This window comes from Lepisma saccharinum, chromosome 8 (genome assembly GCF_977018435.1).
Source record: "Lepisma saccharinum chromosome 8, izLepSacc3.1, whole genome shotgun sequence".
Classification (NCBI taxonomy): Eukaryota; Metazoa; Arthropoda; class Insecta; order Zygentoma; family Lepismatidae; genus Lepisma; species Lepisma saccharinum.
Window position 1 is genome coordinate 45,866,626 of NC_139236.1, and position 13,319 is coordinate 45,879,944.

The window sequence follows — 13,319 nt, forward strand, 5'->3', positions numbered from 1 at the left end:
TAAAAGGAAATGGGCGTTAAGTTGTAATTTGAAGAGGTACGTGTCTATTGCCTAAACTAGCATCCACAGAACTTCAGGTACTGCAAGTTTTGAACCTCGGGACAAGGATTCAAAAATGTATGGTTGTGTATATTGTGTATGTTGCTGAGAATCAGCTTAAAAACACAAAATATACCGTTACAATATAAATATATCTTTGTATCAACTCGTAGGTAGGAGCCCTTGTTGTTCTTCAAAATAATATTAAATCTAGTGTGTTACATGGACTGACTCGAAGAATTATATGAACGAATTTTATAATGAGATACACTAACAATAAACGAGAAATTCGCTACACTAATATAATAATTTTTTACTAGATTTAAGCACAAATAATAAATGTTCAATTAACTTAAATTATAATATTAAAATGTGTTACATACATATTTGCATATACAGTACGTCCAATTCCTTGCGAGGCCGAGAGATCGGGAGAAGTCTGGCGGGCACTGCTAGCGGAGATGCCGACATTTTCGACCAGTAACGTTCCGCTTATTTTTATGGACATATCTTTAGCATGCAGATATTTATAGCACTAATCTGCGTTATAAGAGTTGTTCAAAGTGATGCCCACCTACATTCACACATTCCTGCTTCAGGAGCAAAAGGAACAAGATTTTCCTTTCATCTACTTTGCAAATTATTAAAATAATGCGCAAAAGAAAATCAAGTGGCTCTAAGACAAAGTGATCGACACTATCTTATATAAATTATCTTTTTACTCGGTCTGAGCTCACCTTACATCGACAACCGTTCCATTCGTCCCCTGTAGCTGCAAAACAGGTCGCATAGAACAAATAAACAATATAGGTTAACTTACAAATCACAGTTATAAAGAATATTAAAAAGAAGAAAAAAGGTAAAGTGCCGCCTTGTGCTTAGCACCACGCCATGAAGGCGTAGCTATAGGGGGTGTGGGGGTAACACCTCACTTTCTTGACCGGTCGTGACTAGGGATGATGTGATCAGCATCACGCACCTGACCGCTATACCCCCAGGGTTTCCCCCTGGTACCTAAGTCATTCGATGCTGGGTGGTCGCCGGGGCCGCTTCCAACGTTAGAAACGTTTCGAGATTTGAACCGACCGGGGATCGAACCCGGGACCTTTAGCTTGGTAGAATAAAGAATATTAACCAGGAGGAATTCAAATAAGTCATTCATACCTCCCCCACCCCACAAACACAAAGGTGAAGGGGCTGACCCCAAAAGTTAAGGTGTTAATATCTCGGATTTCCCCTTGTGCACAAACGAAATTTTTGCGTGCACATTCGTGCACAAACGATGCACTGACGTTTGGCACCATTTTGGTGCAAATCGGTGAAGGTGGGGGGGCTGACCCCAAAAGTTAAGGTGTTAATATCTCGGATTTCCCCTTGTGCACAAACGAAATTTTTGCGTGCACATTCGTGCACAAACGATGCACTAACGTTTGGCACCATTTTGGTGCAAATCGGTGAAGGTGAGGGGGCTGACCCCAAAAGTTAAGGTGTTAATATCTCGGATTTCCCCTTGTGCACAAACGAAATTTTTGCGTGCACATTCGTGCACAAACGATGCACTAACGTTTGGCACCATTTTGGTGCAAATCGGTGAAGGTGGGGGGGCTGACCCCAAAAGTTAAGGTGTTAATATCTCGGATTTCCCCTTGTGCACAAACGAAATTTTTGCGTGCACATTCGTGCACAAACGATGCACTAACGTTTGGCACCGTTTTAGTGAAAATCAGAGACGGTGGGGGGGCTGGCATTTAGACAGCACCCCCAAATTGACTTGCTAATTTTGGTGTTTTCCGTTTGTGCACAAACGAAATTTTTGCGTGCACATTCGTGCACAAACGATGCACTAACGTTTGGCACCATTTTAGTGAAAATCGGAGAAGGTGGGGGGGCTGACCCCAAAAGTTAAGGTGTTAATATCTCGGATTTCCCCTTGTGCACAAACGAAATTTTTGCGTGCACATTCGTGCACAAACGATGCACTAACGTTTGGCACCATTTTGGTGCAAATCGGTGAAGGTGAGGGGGCTGACCCCAAAAGTTAAGGTGTTAATATCTCGGATTTCCCCTTGTGCACAAACGAAATTTTTGCGTGCACATTCGTGCACAAACGATGCACTAACGTTTGGCACCATTTTGGGGTCATCCATAAGTGTCTGCTTAATCGCAGAGAAAGACAGACGACGTCATGCAAAACTAAAAGTTGACGCCACAGGCATTCGTAAAATTACAACATGAAACACACTCCACCTTTTCTAATAGCGGTGGTGCAGGGAGGAGGGGTGGAGGATCTGCGCGTGTAACAGTTCAAGTAATCACGTTGTTTAATTTTTAACTTTGCCCATAATAATCGTCACCAATTCTTAATTTATCCAGTATGCTACTGCGACGATGCACGGTATTTCGAACGAAGCATGTGGCAACATGGCATTTTCTGCTTCCATTAAAACTCGTACAAATATACAACCTCCACGGTGAACCAAAGTTGAAAATTCAATCACTTTAGACGAGTGGTGGAGACTGGGTTCCAAAACCGGGGTACAAGATGACAAAACTGGGGGGCAAAGACAGTATATTTCCCTTTTTAGATAAGGTTTAACATAGTGCGGGGGCAAAGGTGGCAAAATGTGGCGGAAGTCAATTGCACCCCTCAACCTCCTAATCGCCGCCACTGCTTTAGACTGAAAACAATATATTTCCGAACGACACGTTTTCCGTCCTTACATTTTTCGCTTTCTGCACCGGACTTTTGAATCACCGTGTGTATCAAGAACTGATACCGTGGTGTGGAGTTATTAGGCATACAGGTGCCTTACGAAACAGCTGCTTCAGGAGCAAAAGGAACAAGATTTTCCTTTCGTCTACTTTGCAAATTATTAAAATAATGCGCAAAGGAAAATCAAGTGGCTCTAAGACAAAGTGATCGACACTATCTTATATAAATTATCTTTTTACTCGGTCTGAGCTCACCTTACATCGACAACCGTTCCATTCGTCCCCTGTAGCTGCAAAACAGATCGCATAGAACAAATAAACAATATAGGTTAACTTACAAATCACAGTTATAAAGAATATTAAAAAGAAGAAAAAAAGGTAAAGTGCCGCCTTGTGCTTAGCACCACGCCATGAAGGCGTAGCTATAGGGGGTGTGGGGGTAACACCTCACTTTCTTGACCGGTCGTGACTAGGGATGATGTGATCAGCATCACGCCCCTGACCGCTATACCCCCAGGGTTTCCCCCTGGTACCTAAGTCATTCGATGCTGGGTGGTCGCCGGGGCCGCTTCCAACGTTAGAAACGTTTCGAGATTTGAACCGACCGGGGATCGAACCCGGGACCTTTAGCTTGGTAGAATAAAGAATATTAACCAGGAGGAATTCAAATAAGTCATTCATCCCTCGCCCCCACAAACACAAAGGTGAAGGGGCTGACCCCAAAAGTTAAGGTGTTAATATCTCGGGTTTCCCCTTGTGCACAAACGAAATTTTTGCGTGCACATTCGTGCACAAACGATGCACTAACGTTTGGCACCATTTTAGTGAAAATCGGAGAAGGTGGGGGGGCTGACCCCAAAAGTTAAGGTGTTAATATCTCGGATTTCCCGTTGTGCACAAACGAAATTTTTGCGTGCACATTCGTGCACAAACGATGCACTGACGTTTGGCACCATTTTGGTGAAAATCGGAGAAGGTGGGGGGGGCTGGCATTTAGACAGCCCCCCCCCCAAATTGACTTGCTAATTTTGGTGTTTTCCGTTTGTGCACAAACGAAATTTTTGCGTGCACATTCGTGCACAAACGATGCACTAACGTTTGGCACCATTTTGGTGAAAATCGGAGGAGGTGGGGGGGCTGACCCCAAAAGTTAAGGTGTTAATATCTCGGATTTCCCCTTGTGCACAAACGAAATTTTTGCGTGCACATTCGTGCACAAACGATGCACTAACGTTTGGCACCATTTTGGTGCAAATCGGTGAAGGTGGGGGGGCTGACCCCAAAAGTTAAGGTGTTAATATCTCGGATTTCCCCTTGTGCACAAACGAAATTTTTGCGTGCACATTCGTGCACAAACGATGCACTAACGTTTGGCACCATTTTGGTGAAAATCGGAGGAGGTGGGGGGGCTGACCCCAAAAGTTAAGGTGTTAATATCTCGGATTTCCCCTTGTGCACAAACGAAATTTTTGCGTGCACATTCGTGCACAAACGATGCACTAACGTTTGGCACCATTTTGGTGCAAATCGGTGAAGGTGGGGGGGCTGACCCCAAAAGTTAAGGTGTTAATATCTCGGATTTCCCCTTGTGCACAAACGAAATTTTTGCGTGCACATTCGTGCACAAACGATGCACTAACGTTTGGCATCGTTTTAGTGAAAATCAGAGACGGTGGGGGTGCTGGCATTTAGACAGCCCCCCCAAATTGACTTGCTAATTTTGGTGTTTTCCGTTTGTGCACAAACGAAATTTTTGCGTGCACATTCGTGCACAAACGATGCACTAACGTTTGGCACCATTTTGGTGCAAATCGGAGAAGGTGGGGGGGCTGTCTAAATATACGTGAAAATTTCTGCATGTGTATGTGTGAGGGGCATCAAAACTGAAAAGTTGAGTCCTTATGAGAGGGATATTTGATTTCATGTTTACGTGTGATCAAAAGAGAGAAACGTTGTATGTTAGAGAGAAAAGAAGATATGTGAAAGAAGCGACAGAGAAGAAAAGAAAGGAACAGAAATATAGAAGTAAGAGAGAGGGGAATGAGATGAAAGGGAGGACTACAGAGAGATAAAGAGAAAAAAAGAGGAACAAAAAATAAGAGAAAGATTTTTTTATTTATTTATTTTACTTCGCTTCTTGTGCCACTTTTGGCTAATTTGCGAAAATGGGGATGACATGAAATTGATGAATGGACACTCATAAACATCCACGCCCAGGCCATGATTCGAACCTGGGACCCTGGAGTCGTAGCGCGATGTGCAAATCAATCCGTCACGGGAGCCGGCTTAAGAGAAAGAGAAGTGGAGGAATGGGAAAGAGGGAGGGAGAGAAAGAGAGAGAAAGAAAGGCGAAAGGGAAAAGAGAAGAGGAATAAAGGAGGGACAAATAGATAGGTGGAAAGAGAAGTTAGAAGAAAAAGATATAAAGTAACAAAAAAGAGATAGATATTGATAAAAAGAAATGAGATGCGAAATAGGGAAGATAAATAAAAAGAAAGGCAGTAAAGAAGAAAATAAGATAGGAAGCGGCAGGGAAAACGTTGATTACTAGGTAGAAGATATAAAAGAAAAACAGAATGGGAAACAGATCAAAGAAATAAAATTTGTCTCTTCCCAAAGAAGTCAATTGGAAATTATTCGAAAGGTATATAATATATTGCATAACCTTGAACAATTCTCTACTGAACAAAATATTGTTTTCCAAGATTTCCAACCTTAAATATTGCAACGTCTGTTCGTAACAATATTAATTAAATTACAATTATAGTTTTCAGTGTGCAAAAATTACTAAGCTTTTGATGGTCATTGTGAACTAAAATAATATGTTGTTCTTGTTGTAGTTCACAATATTAATTTGTACAATTAGTTCCATTACAGATGCACATTTAATTACAAGGGCTACATGTAAGAAAATTACAGAAATTATCTGTCATAATTTGTCAATGTGCACTAATGCATTGATCAGAGGATGTTTACTCACAGCTTGTTTTGTATTCCGCACCCACATATTTCCTCTCAATAGCAGAAGGCTAATAATAATAAATTATGGAAGGAAATAACACTATTAACCTTCACTAAATAGAAATATTGTTATTTAACCATTGTTCAAAGCCAATTTCTTTTAAAGGAGTCACACGATTTCTTCTTTTATCTTCTAGTTAGACTCCTACATAAGATTGTTACGCAATTCTTTATATTATAGATTCTTAATGTTATTGTCTTGTTTCACGCGCTCTAATTTTAACGATTTCATAGTATGTTAGATAAGTTTTGACAATGAACACTTTTTATGTATGTTGGGCTAGCATTAGTCATAAAAATGCAAAATCAAGCTACTTTAATAATGAATTTACCGGGTTGAAACAGAAATCATATTCTAAGCCTCTTGTAACCTTTAGAGTGACAGACGTCAAATGAAAAAGAAGTCAGAAAAAAAGGAAAGGAGGAGATCAAACTGCCTGACCAACAATAAATGGCGTGGCATTGTATTTGAAAGCAATAAGATTTTACACAACACATTTTTACACTTCAGTGAATTATAGGTGCAAACCAGTATTAAAGGAACAAAAATTTTCAAAGTAATGTATTTAATTTGCTCCATCTTGTCCGTCTCTATACGGAACGGTGGATGAAGTGGTCTGATGGATGTAACTCTTCATGACAAGAAGTACGGGATTGTCGCACTTCAAAATGCTAGCTGGTAGTATCGATATACTGCTCACGATCTCAGACACCAGTTCACCTTCCGATCTCCGCGTAGCCCCTACAGAAGATCCTGATCATCACAAATGCAATCAAGTTTTCCGTCACGTAAAACGTGATATTCTCACCAAATTTCTGGAAATACATCCGCAACTCTTTACGTAATGCTGGTATCTAAAAACAACGGTACGAACACATCCCATTTTAAAAAAATTGACTTCTTGGCGGATGTAATTGACATGGAAAGAAAAACCTTATTTAAAATAAGCCACATTTGTCAAACTCTCTTTTAAAGACAGCTTTCTTTCCAAGACTTTTTTTACTGTTAAAAGTCAATGGTGAAATGAAAGATTCTTTTGCATATTTCAATATACTATTACAAGACAGTCAAAATGACCAATATTGTGTCACATTACTGCTACTGACAAAATGTACACTAGTACGGAAGAATCTAATTTAATATTACGATATTGCAATGATCTCTTTCAAAGTGCTGATTCTGTAGTTTGTCCATGTCAAATTCTTGGTTCGTCTGTCAAAGGTCAACCAACCAAATACAGGAGAATAGTAAATAATCCTGCAATATTACCAGAACTTCTTTTGGCAATCCTTTATGAAACTAAAACTAACATTATTCAAATTTAATATTTTTGGATGAAGAAATTTAGAGTTAATAACATTTTTATTCAATTTTTTTGCTGGCATTAGCTATCAAGATAAAATTTTGGGACAAACTGTTCTTAAAATTAGCGTTTCAAATACTTACAACTGTAGTGTAAGATATATATATATATATATATATATATATATATTAAGAGGTAAATTGTCCATCACCATCTTTATTCCCCTCGTCTTAGGCAATTTAAGTATTGAAACTAACCTTCATTGAAGCTGTCCGCAACCACTGCATCATCATCAATACAGTTTCATTCCATAAAAACACGTTGATCATAAGTAATAAAGGAATTGAAATAGTGATGAATAATTTGCCTGGTAATGTTTATGAACACATCCTAATATACTTTTCATTCCTTACCGTTCGAAGTACTACATGTTCTTTAAATTTGACAAGATATCATTTAAGTAACTTACTTTTAACTTCAATGACCAAGTTGTTAATTGAAAAAAAAAAACAACAGCAGATTCAATAATAAGCACTATTAATTTGCTAACTACATCTAAAGTATAACAGTTTCATTTTAATGAAAGGTATGTGGGTTCAAAAAGCCTTGTCAAACTATGCTGTAGAAAACAGCATACGAATCCTAAAACTAGAGGTGTACAAATGTTTTACTACAGATAGAAAAAGGAGTGGGCATATTTGTTTTACAGTTAGCAAGCTAGGAAACATGCAAACTTACCTCATTTCTGGTATAATCCATTCGGATTTGGATGTCACAAATGTATAAACCTTGAGGAATATTCAATGCTAACGGTGGTGTTTGGAATATGGATCTGGTTTGATCCTACAGCAAGCTGTGTGTTTCCTTCTCGTTCTGGTTAGGTAATAATATTCCTGACAGGTTTCAAGATAGTGTTAAAAGATGTACTTTCTCGGCCTTGCAGTCAACACTCACAAGCCACCAACACTTGAAACAGGGCTACTTTACGTTTTTCATTGTCACAAGATAATAATTTATGCTTAGGTACAAAACAAACACCACTTGTGGCAGCCAGTGTAAAATTATGCTTTCAAGTTGAGGTTTGGAACAAAGTTGTGGACGTTTGCAATCTCTGTGTCTTCTTTACTTATGTGGTGTTGCTGTAGGTTTGTGAATCGAACCGGGCAAGATGTAGTTGAATTAGTGTGATAACGGGCCTTTCAGCAGTATAGAAGGTCAAGGAAGTACAATTTCGTTGCGACTGAAACCACACTCGAATGTGAAGGAGTATTAATTTCTATTTGATCTTTGCTAGTAACACCAATGCTTCGTGTTCGCTGTGTCACTGCTTACGAGTCACTGAATTAAAAGATGATGAAATTCCCCCTTCGTGTATCGTCTGCTCTTTTGCGATTACACAAAGCTTCACGAGTGGAGGGGCCATCCTGTCACGTGTAGGGTTGAGAGATAGTCGTGTCTAAGGTCGCTTGCTCGATTCTGCTGCTTGCGCGTGAGTGCAAAGGATGTAGGTACCGATGAATCTGCTTTTTGGACCGGCACCAACTTTTGATGTTGTTCAATGTCTATTCCTTACGCTTTACTTCTTTCCACCGTATGTTTCTCATCTCTCTGATACAATTTTAGCTCATTCTAAATGTCAAATGGATTGTCCAAAACACATTTTTTGGCAACTGTTCGTGCCCAGCTGTCTCTTGGCACCCACACAAAAACTCTGTCCTGTTTGACGTAACACAAGGTAAACACTCCATTAAATAGCTAACTGCACAGATGCCAATTGGAACCATTGTGCAATCTACGTTGTTTGGACTTAAAACACCACCCTTTTTACCGTGATAATTTAGAAGCCCAGTCTAGTTCGTCGCACTTTTTGACTCTCTTTACACTCACGTGTCTAGTTGGTTACACGGTCCAACCAACACCGACTCTTCTATTTCGTTGATTTGGTGTGAAGTCAGGGCCGTACCCAGGGGAGGGGCCAAGGGGAACATGGCCCCTCCCTCGAACTATGAAATATTTATATGTAAACCTATAAAAAGCTACAAAAATAATCTCGAAGATTTTTAAAATTTGTAAAAATTTCGATCTTTGTCCTTTCATAAATGAGTGGGTTTATGTGTAGAGAGACAGGCTCCAGAAGTCTGCAGTCTGCAGTATTGGGTAGTTTTAGTTTTATAACTATTGATGCAAGACTACCAGATGTCCCGGTTTAGTCGGGACAGTTCATTCCTGTCCCGAGTTTCTTCGAATCAGTCGTGATCCAAAAATATCATTTTTCTTTCGGTTAACTCACATCTAAAGATGCTTTTATTATAATAATAATAATTTCTAATATGTATAATTTAATTTGTAAATATATTATTTTCTAAACACAGCCTTTGTAAGTGTCACGTAGTCTTGTTGATTGTTGTGTCGTGGGGAGGGTTTTGGCGAGTTGAATTTTTTCCGTTGCTTTGGACCTGGAACTCTACAATTGTACTTTTAGCTCCAGCTGTAATATTACCATAGCATTAATGATCACATCTAATACTCCGACAACATATCACTGACCACGGTGGGGGAGTGATTAACACAGCACGCTACTTTGCCAAGAGTCCTGGGTTAGAATCCCGACCTGGGGATGGGTGTTCTTTATGAGTGCGTTGCGTCATCAATTTCATCATCTCATCCTCATCATGACGATTAGACAAACTTGGTAGAAAAGCAACGTAAAATAACCTAATTCAAGGACCCCCGAATCTGCCCCCCTCCTCAATAAAATCCTGGGTACGGCCTGTGTCAAGTAGTGTATTTGGTGTCTGCGCCGTTTGCACTACGTTCTGGAGCGGTGTAGTGTGTGATGTATGGTCACGTGGTGCGTGCTAACTAATGAAATGAACGTTTAAAGCAGCATACAGGCATTTGTTGAATCTTCAGAACTTGGACACCAATATTCGTCTACTTGGTTGAACCTTCCTTGCACCAGCCTGACAGCGGGATACACCTGCACTACACCTAGTGTCAAAAAGTGTAAAAATTACAAACAATGTCCTGATTTCATTTCACATGTTTATAAATTTCCATTTTTGTTCGTCATGCTTCTACTGCGTTTAGTTCCCCAAGTAGTTAAATGTAGCCATAAAGTTGACCGCCACCTGATCCTCCCCTCCTCCTTGTAGAAACAAAATAATTTTGCTTTTGACACTTCGGGGGTAAAAATACAACTAAACTTCAAAATGATATGATGCAGTTTCAGAAGTAAAGAGTGCCTATTTTCTTGTACTAATGAAGATTAATTTGTTCTTGGGTGTTTCCATTATTCCTGCTGATAATAAGGTACATTTTATACGTGTAGTTTTTGGAAGGGGCTAAAAACTAGCATTTTACTATGAGTATGAGGCTGCCCTAGTTTCCACTCCAAGGAGCACGATAGGATGTGTTTATCTACGTGCTGTCGCTATTTTGAAAGTAAGTAGTGTTGTATAGAACGGAAAATGCACGTAAATAAAGCCAGTAAATGCCATTAAACTCCAAAAGTCGTATTTCAATGAACAAACTTTCACAACATTTACAATGTCACAAAGGCTCTCACTTATCAAGTTGTTGGTTATGGAGGAATGCCGGTTTTTGTCACAACAAGGTGGATGACATTTTTAGCTGCCTCCCATCCTCCTTGAAATGTAATTATCAACTGTTCCGAGTAAATAAATATTTTGGTGGTTCATGTCATCTTTATATCATATTATATATTACTAATACAGTATTTAAGGGAATTAAAATTAAATTGAATTAACAAATTACTTTGTCAGTTGAAGATTTATTGCCACAAACCCCTTCTTACTTTGTTCATGACCAGGGCGCAGGCGGTATGTGAGAGATGCCCAAAACTTGTGAGGGCATAAAATAGTCTTGTTCTCCACAACGAGAAATATGTATTTTGCATAAACATTAATCTATTTCATATGTATTCATCATCAACATATATTTATCGTTATGCGACAAATTTTCTCACATTACAACACAACAATGAAAGAAAACAAGAGCTGTATGCTATTTTGTAAGTGAAAGGCACAAATTTGTTCACAGATCCCTGACATATTGTCCAAAATTTTTTGCAAAGACCCGGACCTTAATTTATCATGAAGGTAATAAATTTCACTTTACACCTCCCTCCCCACACCGATTCCAGATTGAAAAACGTAAGTTGAGAGCTTAATCTTCCATCAAGATGAAATTTAAAAGTGGATACATCCGGGGCCTCCGAGATTCGTCTTGAGGTTCAGGCCGCAGCGCTCAGTCAACACGTCATCATCTGTAGGCGATCGTTTTAACGGTCGTGTAAAACCATTGTCGTATTTTTATTGTAGAGAATTAAGGTATATTTATTTCTTTTATGATGTTAAATTTTGACATTTACCCTCCCGACGAAAATAGTAGAATATTGAATATTTACACTAAAATTTTCATTCAGGAAGTCACTATGGTTATAACAAACATTCCTACCATAGCACAAAGAAAGAGTTGAAAACCGTTAGAAACTTCCTGGCGGAAAAAAATAAACATTGTATTTCTTTGAAAAATATTATCCGGAATATTTGTCAGCTACAGCAAAACTTGTTGCAGCTTTTGTATGAACTTTTGTATGTAAAAATCAATGGATTAAATCAAAATCCCGCATGTTAGGTCGACCGTAAACTTGCCAAGATACCTAATCAATTAACATTTCTTTAACTTTACCCAAAATTAATCAACCAGATAATGCAGATATTCTGTGTAGCTATACAATCTCAATACAAAAACTTAATTTCTATAACCTCTCAGCAAATGTCAAAGAAATCGGTACAAGGGCAATGTTGCATTTATGTGAATAAAGAATAAAGACTAAACCTAAATCACTTGTCACATTGTAATTTCGACCCTTTTGACTTTATTGAACGAAATATAATAAACAAATTGAATCTTTTCATTGTCGTTAGTAGGATGTGTAACAGAGTTTCAACATTTTTATTGAAAAAAAGAAAAAAACAGATTGATATTTCGATTTTAGCGTTCATTTGGAAAATAAACATTTGGAATATTTCCTTACTCTGTGTTTACACTCTGTTAATACAATCGTGAAGAATGTTAGTGAATTATGAAACATTAACACTGATTTAATAATCAAAATTACGAACATCGAAGCTTCACAAAGACAAAAAATAGAATAACAGTTCACATGAAACAATTTTATAAAATGTATTACACTTGTAGTTCATATTAACATAGCCAGGTAATAAAATGCTTTCTGTGTGAAAACATTTGTGTTTGAAACAAGTAATCTATTCTTGGATAATTTTTCATCAAGTTCTTATTACACATCGTACCCTGGTATTTGAATTCATAACATATTCGTATCTTTCATTAGCCTTCGATTAGCCTAAAGAAGCATAAAAGCGGAGTAAAATAAGGATGTAAATGTACACATGTATCAATTTGGCCCAGTTGTGTAGCTTTCTTTCATTAAGCATACTTTGAAACTGAAAATTTGTGTAAATTATATGAATATTTTATCGAATGCTTGCATAACAGTTACACTAACTAACTCTTTTGGTAGACATGACCGTAATATTTTAAACGTTGACTAAATCTTGAAACAAATTATTTTGCAATCATAAGCAACAACGCATCTTAACGTTGTATTCAGATTTAGATAAATTATTTGACATTTCTAAAAAAAAACTTGTTGACAAGAGATTAAAATTGACGAAATCTAAGAGTATACTCGCATTAGATGCCTATTCCGGACACATGAAATCTTTACATCATGAACTATTTCTGTTGTTTATTTATTTATGAGTATGAAACCTTTGTTACTTAACTTGCATTTTTTCGTAGGAATCACACGGAATTGCCCTACACAATTCTCATTTTCAGCAACATCTTGAAGAAATGTGAACGTTACTCTTACCTTTTTCATCATAATTGCCCCTGCAATTGAGCACACAACACTTATACACCATACCTTTTGTACATTTAAGCATATTTACACGCCATGTAAACTCGAATACAATTCATAAATTTTCATTACAATTCCACATTCACTAAATAGGTCCAACATTGATTCCCAAGAAGCAAATCAAACATGGCGGCTATCTCGCTATCTCACTATGCACTTATTTTTCACAAGAATGAAAAAACAATATATATATACAGTTTGCTAGATCGTCAAATTACATCTTCTTGTATATCCATAAAGAAGCCATATAGTGGGAGGAATGGGATCCGCGA

The 13,319-nt window shown here is 38.1% G+C and overlaps 1 protein-coding gene across 2 annotated transcripts in view; it reads right to left on the reverse strand.

The window, feature by feature from the left end:
* The window catches only part of LOC145990983 (nocturnin-like), a 69,159-nt gene extending 60,648 nt beyond the window's left edge, over positions 1-8,511 (reverse strand). The window contains exon 1 of one of the 2 annotated variants that reach the window (XM_083126598.1): positions 7,815-8,511. In XM_083126598.1, the coding sequence (XP_082982724.1) occupies positions 7,815-7,819 (5 nt within the window). In that variant the 5' untranslated portion in view covers positions 7,820-8,511. The remainder of the gene's footprint in view (positions 1-7,814) is intronic. The other variant, XM_083126596.1, reaches the window with a different exon arrangement.
* Positions 8,512-13,319: the final 4,808 nt, after the last annotated feature.